Raw genomic sequence first — 10704 nt, 5'->3', positions numbered from 1 at the left:
TGAAGGTGGTGCAGGGCATAATTTGGTACTACCAAGAATTATTGTTTGCTTGCTAGAGTGATGTTCATCTTTAGTAGAACCTTGTGTTGTATTGTTATATATATTTATACCTGGCCCTGATATAAGTCCAAATATTGTCTATCAACTTTATCAGTTGCTCCTGTGCAACAACTAAATCTGTGATCCGTTGGATTCTGTGACGTTTGAGGGTGATGAATACAATCACAGTAATATAACACGAATAGAGCCATTTCTTTTCTATACTGTATTGGCAGAATCTACTTTATTCTAGTTTGTTTATGTAGTATGCTACAAGTGTGATTTTGAGACCTGTTTCATCATTAAATGTGAGAGAATGTTCGTGGACAGGTAGCTACTGTATACAACCCAAGCTTCCAAAAGTTCAACATCACTTTAAATGAAAAGTACAGCAGAGGAGGGTCCGGGATCTATAGATACAGGATATGGATTGTTTTGTACCACAAGAAAGGTATGGAAGTCCTAAGGCAAGTGCATTTTCAGTGACATCATTTGATTAAAATGTACACAGGGTAAATGCAGAAGACAGTAACCCATAACATAAGCATTTATACCTTATTCATCCAGAGAGCTATACACGACACAGCAACATCTCACCACTCATGCTCAGCAGTTCTTATGACAATCCTATCGTTTGTGCTTTCCGACCAGTGATTCAACATTGTGCTTTAGAGTAACATGGACTAATGATCGTGCAATTAAAACATTTTGTATTCATTTTTGGTAAAGTGTATAGTCCTCTATCTTCCGTCCACAGAGTTTTCAGGCTGGTGTGGTCTTAATTTCTGTCCAAGTGAGCTCCATCACTGACCACACAGATTGGGCCAACAGTCCCAGCTGGGACCTGTTCAACTGCAGCCACTCTGATGGTCGCCTATAGACCACATGAGAGAGAGAGAGAAGATATGTAGTATAGGTACAATACTGATCCTGCGTTGCTTGCCATGCATACTTATATTCTATATTCTTACAACGCTGACAAAAAATAAGCACCTGGACAGATTCAGATTCAGCTAATAATTATGTATACAATTAAGCATATTTGCACAGAAGGAATTTCACTTGGTGAGTCGTAATAAACAAACAGCCAAGCAGAAACAAAATATTTCAATATTACAGAAAAATACCTGGGCACTTCAAAAGAGACTACCCCAATAAAATACTGGATCACTCGACTGGGGCTGCACGTTTGACTAATTTACTGGGGTGACTGATGTTTCGACTTGTGTCTGAGTCAAAAGATTTTTCTTTTTATATTCAACTAGTCCCACTGTCTGAGCACCGAACCCTTCTTTGTGACTTTAATTCAATATAACATAACATTTTTATTAAAAAAATGAAAAAATATAGAATAGGTGTTTTTATATTATAATTGTTTTTATCCCACGATTTTGCAACCCTTTTTCATCCAGTGCCAATTGTCTACGTAATCCTGGGCGCTACACTCCCCCTGCCAGCCTAGGGAGCTCAGAGCCAAGCTGAGGCCCAATAGGTGTTTTTATGAGGCATAACAGCAACTATATTGACCAAAATATTCTGTGCTATATAACGAAAGGGTCATTCAGACCGCTCGCATTGTGAGCTTGTAGATCAGCTATTTTCGCCACCACGACAACATTGTGTGACAAAATATAAATCAGGCTTAAAACAGCTTTGTTTAGTCACAGATCTTTGGTCTGAACTAGCCTCTAAGTATGTAAATATATAGTATTTCTGAATAAAAACGTATCACAGCATTATGTCTGTAAAGAATCTGAGAAGAGAATGTAATGGAATCGTTTTAGGTTTTCAGTTAGTACGTCAATGATAGTGCTCACCTTCTGGGCTGCTGCGTCCCACTGATGCTGCCTGACACCCTGTGTGTCCTGGTGGACGGATCCATAGCTGCTCCAAACAGTTTGGCCCAGCGCAGTCTTTCCTGTGAGGGACTCTCATCCTGGACCTCAGCCCCTGATGGTGTCACCGTCTCCCTCTCACTAATCCTCTGTTCTTGTCTCTTATCTTTACCTCGCTGAAATGAAGGACGTGTGTCCGTAGAATTCTGGCAACAGTCCTCTCCTTCGACCACCCCGTCCGTGAAGGCAGGCTGTCTCTGCCACCATCCGGGACTACTAGCTGACCATAGATTTATGTTAGGCACTGTAGCTCGATTCTCCTCCACTTGCTGCTGGTGGCACCATAGCTTCTGGGATGACCCTTGGAGATGCTGAACTTGGTGAGGTGACCCAGTTCGGACCGTCCTCTCATTAGCTCCAGCCTTTTTGTCGGCTTGTAGCAGAGGCCAGCTGGTCATTAAAAGGGTGGAGCAAGGTGGAGGGACACCATACTCCTCCGAGCACAGCTGTCTGTTGTATAACAGTCGGGGCTCTAGCAGCAGGTTCAGGTCAAAGGGCAACATTGAAAGCGGCTGCAGCAGAAGTAGCAGCTCCTGGAATAATGGCTGGCTTTGCCCCTGTGACATGGGTAGGAAACCCCATGAATGGTAGTGTGTTGTGACAACATCTGGGGAGAGGGAAGGAAGTGCAAGCTTTATGTGCGAAAATTCAAAATATGCTAGTGATATTTAGAGAGACAATAATTATTATTGTATAGTGAAATATAAATGACTACCCAAATACCTTTTTGGCTCTGAAGGTGACATAACCAGTATCCTAAAGCTCTCAGGCTAAAAGAGAGAGCAGGGAAATGCACAGTAAATAGATGATCAAGTCACAATGCCTCTACACACAGCAAATGAATATCCAGTATTCTATTGTAAGAAATTACTGTTCATATTTAACTAGGCTTATTCAGCTCTTACTCTCCCATTTATATTCTGTATGCTAATATATCTATATCTTTTCCTCCGGCTGCAACATAATTATATATATCCTACCTCAGTAACCCAGGGAAGTGTATACTGTTTTTTTGTTTTGTTTTACATAGCTAATGTTATTTAACCTTTTTACACTGCACACACTACACACTTGATACACTTTACACTTCATTACTAATTATAATACCGGGGGTAATGAAGGTTGACGTGCGAAATAATGTCTATAAAAATGCTAATGCTAAAAATGCTATGCTTATCAGACTGCCCATTATAAGCCTTGGGGTCCTGATGGCAAAACCAAGTTTTGAATGTATATGGTATAATATACAGTTTTGCCATCAGAACATAAGGCTTTGTATTGAGCAGTCTGAGAAGCATAGCATTGCAAAGACAAAGTTATCTTTTAAAACACTTGAAATTCATTTTTGTAGACATTATTTTACATGACACTCTGCAATATTTATATTTATTATTACTATATTTTTAGTATTTTGATTAATACTCACTTAAGCAGGCCCATGATAAAGGCTCTTAGTCGCATAGAGTAGTCTGTGAGCTGGGAACACTGATTGATTTTGGAGACCAGGCTGTTGAGGACTTGCGCACATGAACCTATAGATTGGACAAAGATAAAGACATGTGAAGCAATAACGTATCAGCGTATCAAACCAAACAACCTACTGTGTCATGTATTAGAGAACAATGATCAGTGACTTTATTCGAGAGTATACTTTGCAGCATTCCCTCTTAATCGTAGACACAAAATCATCTTATATAAACCTGTCTGAGTAGAGACTTCCACTACGCTCCAAGTGTGGTTACGACGCTGTCCAACGATGACATCCAGCTTGTGATCCCTGAGTCCGTCCTCTAGAATGTTCTGGACTGTTGGGCATAAGTGTTCTAGGACCAAACCGGCGATGGTGGGACTCCAAGAGCTGTTGCCCAGACGCATCTGTGGGATGATACGTTCACTGTGTTTTTGTTTAACCACTTTCAACCTGGCATGTCATTATAGGCGAACATTTTCTCTTTTTTTAATTTGATATATAGTGGAATTTGCTGATATATACTGTACGCTTACAGCTTGTTAAGCAGCTATTTTCTGCTATTTTTGAAAAATAAAATAAAATAAAATAGGGCTTAACCACATGAGCGCCAGCGTCTCGCTGGTCCATGCCATGTCATACCTTGTCCTCAGGGTCTCTGCTGCTGCTAAAATGAGCCATGATCAAATCCACTGCCATGCTCACAGATCTCAACAAGCCTAAAGATAATGGATAGAAAGGAGGTTTGGGTAGTTGTGTGAACTGAAGAACTATTCCAGTTGTAATCAATGTCTCCTAAATCCCATGAGGCTGGCATGCCATATCTTTCTTACTACAGCATATTTACATAGATACATAATACGTGATCACAAGATAGAAATATGTGAGAATGCAATGCTATCATAGTTATACCTGGTGTCCCTGATATGTGGGGCATTAAAACAATATCATAATCTATCTATATAAAATAATATGACCAAATCTCTGTATGTGTTTCACTCTGTGGTTGGTGTAACTCAGAAAGCGTCCGACCAAACGTGGCGTGTGTGTCTCATATGATATGACCCCGGGGTGTGCATTGAGGCCGAGCTTTGTGTAACGTTAGTACCGCATATCCATTATAAATCGAATGACATTGATATGTTTTATAAAAATAAATCAAACATTTTCATTACATTTCAAGAAATATTAATACTTGGTGTCGCCACACAACACCAAGTATGAAATATATATGGCATAAGTGATTAATTTTCATCTTCCTTGATGCAAATGTGAATGATCCGTGGCATGGAGATGAAAGAGTTCTCTGCTGCTGCAGTGTATCTATATGAACTGCCATGCCCTACCTCTCCTTCCCCATCTCACACGACTTCCCTTTGCAAATGTCATGGTAAATTCTTTATGCATATTGAAGCTGCCTATGGTGCTGCTGCACCCCGCTGCTCACTGCTGCTCGCCTCATCACTGACTGCCCACAGTAATAGACTCTTTAGTTCATTCATTTCCCACCATATGGCTCTTTCTGAAATAACATGATTATGTATATCATAAATCATGAGCACTGTGTGCATTGCATTGCAATGTACCCCATACCGTAACCCCCCCCCACCCCCCACCCCCATCAACCCCCTCTATACCCTCTCTGTGGTTGGAGCTTACAGGCACTCTCACATAGGCTACAGAGCAGAAGGCTCAGCCAATCACATTCAGGCAGAGTTAAAAATAGGTCATGTTTGAGAGAAAGACCCTTCTGGGTATTGAAGGCATCGCTACAGTACTCTGAGTTCTTATTGCTGGCTCTTTATAACATCTCATCACTGCAGTGCACTGCCACAGTGGAATGCTCTCCACACTCTCATCGTTTTGATCAAAATGTCATTCTTCTTCTTAACATTTGTTGTCTCAACCACAAATGTTAAGAATGTGATTTAGGTGTGTATTGACTCAAGCTCATGCTTATTCTGATTTTGCACTTATCGCTCTGGATGAGAGCGTCCGCTAAATTGTGAAATGGATTCTGCACATACTGTATGTATGGCATACAATGCACATACTCTAATACCACCACAACACATACGATTTGACACATGATTCTGAGAGAGTAACATAAAGATTAAACTGAATATTGTAATACAGAGAAAGCCGACACAACTGTTCTCACTCCCTTTAGCTCTGATAGAACTGTTGGCAACTTCATTATTCAGCCCTGCAGACATCGGCTGACTCTCACCTCTCCTCTGAAGGTGGCTGATCGACAGGGAGTCATAAGAAGCATCGGGCGAAAGGCAGAACTCCACTGGCGGCCTGTCACTCAGGATTAAAGACTCACGTTGCTGACACTGCCTCTGGTCTGTACTGGGCCCCGAAAAGTCCTGCCTCTGCCGTGATCTCAGGCAGGAAAGAGGGCTTGCTGGGGACAGGGAGGCTGTCAATTGGTTATGGAATAAATGAGACTGCGTCGTCAGTGCTACTGATGGACATTGTCGGGACTTATTTTGGGGCTGTGGAGTTATGGGTGGAGAGAGGGACACCAGCAGGGTTGGAACAGGGCTGTGACTAGCTGGGGATGGTGATTGGGACAATGCTGCATGGTAGGAAGAACTACGGATCTGTATTGGAGTGTGATGTTTTGGTTCTGTGCTGGCATGAGTCTCTTCAGGGATGAGATTAATAAGGTCTTGGCAGGTAGCAACGGTCATGAGGCGGGGCTGATTTGGGGCTGAAGCTGTTGAAGCTGTGCCTGAGTGTGGGCTTGTGTTGTCCTGGGACACAAGCTTCTGACCCACTTTTGGTTTCGGGCTGGAGTAAGTTAAGCTCATTTGTGATCCACACGGGCTGCTCTGTCCTTGGTCTGTACTTGCGTGACTCCAAGTGTTCCAGTGACTGGAGCATTCTGGACTGGAGACGCAGGTTGAACAGGTGTCGGAGCTGGATGGGGCCTCCAGCAGGATGGGCCCGTGGTTGCCCAGAGGCGATGGCTGGAGGTAGGTAGAGATTCCACTGCCTTTGCCCTTGCACTTGGACCCCAGTTGGCTGCTGCTAGGCTTGCTACCCCTCTGACTTATATATTGATCAAGAAGAGAGCCTAGTTGCTGAGCCTGGGGTTTGCCTGGCGGCGTTAGCAGCACACAGGGCTGGATGGGTAGTGAAGTGGGCCTCTGGGCTTTGCTGTAGCGCACCACTGGAGTAGCCGACGACCATGTTCCTGGTGAGGAAGCAGGGGATGTGAAAGAAGGAGAAATATTAATAAAACATACATATTCTCACAAAACTATTCTTCTACTGTACATGTCCTATTCCTTCTCAGTCCCCTCCATAGTTGTCAAAGTTTATAGTTGACAAAAAGAATAAAGTCTGCACACTGGGTCATGCTTCATTAGGCCTGAAACGTCACGTCTTATTATGGTGTAATGGAACCAACACACGCTTAGGAGCATGACCCAGTGTGCAGACTTTATTCTTTTTGGATTCTGACCTCAGCCCAGCACCTGTTTTTTAGTGGACGTGCGTGCCTTATTGTTTGTTTCAAAGTTTACAGTTTAACCACATCCAACCTGGCATCCCTATTTTGGGCATGGTTCATAAACTGGGCTATTTGTTCTTTTCTTTTCTTTTTTTTTTTGGGTACCATTTCACAATAGGAGCTGCAGCCAGAGGCTATAGCTATTTGGGGGTCCATGGCATGGAAAAGTTTGGTAACCACTTCTCTAACCTATTGCCTTACCATGTTCCTCTGCTTCATTCTCACAGTGATCCTGGTCCAAGGTTACAGATGGCTGGTTAGACACAAAGCTGGGGCCTTGGCATACAATGATCTCAGCATTACTCTGGCACACAGAGGCTGCAGTATGGGAGTAGCACTGGATTCTGCCTGCATCTGCCTTCTTACACAAGGCTTTCTCAACAGGGGTGGTAAACTGGGTCTCATTGGCATCACACTGAGTGCAGTCAAACACAGTATTGCTCTGTGCTGATGAGGTTTCTGGGCTTTCCTTTTGTTGTTCATCCTTTTCCTGCCGCAAGTAGAGGAAAGACAGAAATATTCAGACATGCAGAGTAACACAAATATCCAGAGTAGGTCAGAAATACCGTAACTGAATGGGTGCCATGCTGTTGTTTACAAATTGTTTACAGTGATTCACAATGGTGCAGTTGATTTTGGTTTTGCCTTCCATTCTTTACTTCTTTATCCTTTCAGCTTGTGTGATGTTTGTTTACTTTAATACTTTAATTTTGTATCTTATTTTCAATCAGGATACAACAGAGCCCTGAGTGGATCTTGTTTAAATTCATATCAAGAGGTTTAGTAACTGTCTGAATAGTAGCTGGACCTAATTATAACCTGAGTTGTAGCAGGTTGTAGCAGATTTACAGTAACAGTACCCATATCATTATTACTATTATTTGTTTATGTTGGTTTTATCTTTGGAAATAATATTTTTTGTTTCTGTATGTCTCTGCTACCCTGCTGCCAACATGTGCCACTCCATCAACACACACATTTGCACTCAAAGGACATGGGAAAAAAAGCTTTTTTTGTGTTTTATCCTTTTGACAAATAAAATGTTCATGTACAGAATATGCATTTTTGTCAATAAAAACATCAATCAAATACCTATGGTAAGGATTGTGTATCAATGTTTTTACAATCACATTACCTTAACTTCGTCCTTTTGTGGTGCCTCTTTCCTTTGACTGGAGAACAAACAGTCAGATGGAAGGCGGCCGGGGCTGCCTCTGTGCTGTCCATCAGGGCAGCTGGGGACACTGGACCAGGCAGGGCTGGGTGACTGGGAGGGCGGGTCACACGACACAAGTTTGTAGTACTTCTGATTGGTCCCCAAGGCCAGCGTGGCCTGGCTCTGGAGACACGCAGTCAGGTCTGATGCCTCTAGAGAGGACAGAACCTGGGACAGTGGCCCTGGGGGGTACAGGTTACAGTTGGTGTCGAGACCCTGGGGAGACTGGCAGGGCGCAGAGGGCCCCATATGCACCTCTGTTTCTAGGGGAGCGGAGACAGTCCGGTCGCCCCTTTGGACATCTGTATTGGGAGTCTGGGAAACAGGCCGGAGGTTGAGGAAGACCGATCCATCTGCTGACTGGGAGGGCTGCATCGCAGGGCTGCTGAGGTCATGAGGGATGGAGGGGTTGTTGCTCTTGTTGTAGATGGTACAGAAGTTCACCAGGACTCCATCGGAGCTGTTACTGGACGAGTCACTGACAGACTCTGTGTGACCGTTTAACATCTCTGTGCAACATTTGTGTTGGCTGTTATTGAAGCAGGACATGTGGTCCTTCATCTCCTCATTCAGTTCCTGCTCTCCACAGTCCATTAAAATGCCATGTGATCTACGGACAAGAAAGCACTGGCATGATGGTAACGTGCCCAGCTGGTTGGTTTGGTTAGAAAGCCAACCGCTGTCTGGGTCCAACATACCCACCTCTTTGACCCACACACCATCCTTGGCCGCATGAGGTGTCTTAGAATGACTGGAAGCATTACTCAATACCCAGTTAGAGTTCCCATGAAGCACAAAGGAGGAGTCCTCGTGATATCTGTGCAGGTTATCTCCCTCGCTATCATCTTCCTCATCCTCGTCTAACTCAGTACAGGGTATGAATGGGTTGCGCGATCGCAGACTATCTTTCTTCCTGTGGGGGCTGATGTGTGTAGGTGCCTCCTCTGGTGAGGAAGTGAAGTCGTCTCTCCCACTACTGTCACTGGCTCCTTCTTCCTCCGCTCTGTCCTCTTTGAGGCTACCATCGCTGCTGGAAATGTGCCTGCGGCCACTAGAAAAAGCGGGCTCTCTCTGGAGCGAGTCTCGCTCTGGGAGAGAGACAGCACGGGTTAGGACCACAGAACACAGACGACCCGGCTTCTTAGACGAACTACATCTTCCTGTCTGGATAGGAAGCTGCCAAGCGGGAAGCTGAACAGGGAAGTGGCATTCTATCAGGGTGTCCCCTGATAGGCTGGAAGCCCTGATCATTGATTAGACTTTGCAATACGTCATCATGGTGGTAGCCGTCTTCATGATTTTATTAGGAGAACACCTGAATGGGGCAGAAATGCAATGCTCAATAAATATTACACAGTATCAATCACAGATCAAGATCGAATTGGCTCTGCACTTAGTCCACAGTTTTCTCTCTCTACACCAAATCTCTTCAGCGAAAATAGCAGATTTACAAGCTCACAATGTGCTGCGTTCGCCAGAGAATAGGGATTCTATAGTAGGTTTCAAGTGGTTAAGTTGCCAGTGAATACTGAAGCTAGCTAGACAATGCAGTAGGATAGTATTCCAAGTGAAAACTCTGAAAAGAGCTAATATTTTGGTGAAGAGGGTAGGGGAATGGGTTCTTTGTTCTCATGACTGTTGAACAGGTTGGGGAAGAGAAGATAAATGTTTGTTGTTATAAGGAGGCTGGGGACTGAAATCTTAAGACTGCAGCAGATGGACAGCAGGCATAGCGTGCGTTGGCCGAGGCAATGAGTTGTCTAGTTTGGACTGGTATCCATGTGCTGACGTATGGTGCCTGACCTTAGCTTTCTTGTAGTAAACATATGAATGAAGTGAATAGGCTCGTGTTTTGAAAAGGCTTCGGGTCACATGGTATACATCCCAATCACATTTTATCTTCAAGTTTTCTCATATATACAGTATATCTAAGATATCTATACTTAGTAAGTGGTGTTTTGGTCGCTACACGGGACACCACAGCGTTCCACTGGAAAATGTTCACCCCCTAGATGCATAAGCCAAGTACCCAAATGGCTACTTTGCATAACAGGTTTACCGGTGGTGGTGAGCGTGCGCACGCGTGCATGTGACGTCATTAAAATACCGTTCCCCTGAAAAGAAAATCACCATTACACCACTGTACTTAGTCGTATATAGATTTGACTAAGTGAAGTTTTTATTGACCCAGCTGTGTTAACCATTTGAGTGCGATTTTATACGTTGACTGTTCGAAAATAGCTGATCTATGAGCTTACATCTACAAGCCTGTAGTTTCTTGTAGTGAAAAATGTTTCATAAATGCTGCAACATTTTCACCTATATAATGACACGCATGCCCAAATAGGGACACCAGGGTTAAAGTGATGGTTAACGGTCAGAAGTACAATGGTATCCTGGGGGAAAAGGGCAGCACAGAACAGTAGTGAGTCAGTCTGCCTCCCCCACGTATAGCCACCACCACAGCACAGGACACATCTAGTGAGTGAGTGTCCTACAGTATTATCTGCACCCAGACTTCAGCATAGCCTATCCTCCAACATTCAACCATTAGCATCCCCCC

The 10704-nt window shown here is 43.7% G+C and overlaps 1 protein-coding gene across 1 annotated transcript; it reads right to left on the bottom strand.

Moving 5' to 3' along the window:
• Nucleotides 1-801: 801 nt before the first annotated feature.
• Nucleotides 802-9392, bottom strand: LOC308078212 (AP-4 complex accessory subunit RUSC2; the record flags this gene model as incomplete). The annotated part of the gene is made up of 9 exons (XM_080419336.1): nucleotides 802-913; nucleotides 1857-2541; nucleotides 2658-2704; nucleotides 3361-3466; nucleotides 3635-3809; nucleotides 4045-4121; nucleotides 5633-6607; nucleotides 7127-7415; nucleotides 8061-9392. 9 exons carry the CDS (start codon nucleotides 9390-9392, stop codon nucleotides 802-804), a joined length of 3798 nt encoding a protein of 1265 aa, XP_080275462.1.
• Nucleotides 9393-10704: the final 1312 nt, after the last annotated feature.

The sequence above is a fragment of the Gymnoscopelus braueri genome (genome assembly GCF_963280865.1).
Source record: "Gymnoscopelus braueri genome assembly, chromosome: 22".
In the NCBI taxonomy this organism is placed as follows: Eukaryota; Metazoa; Chordata; class Actinopteri; order Myctophiformes; family Myctophidae; genus Gymnoscopelus; species Gymnoscopelus braueri.
The sequence above is the reverse complement of the archived record's forward strand: the minus strand, read 5'-3'. Positions and strand labels throughout refer to the sequence as shown.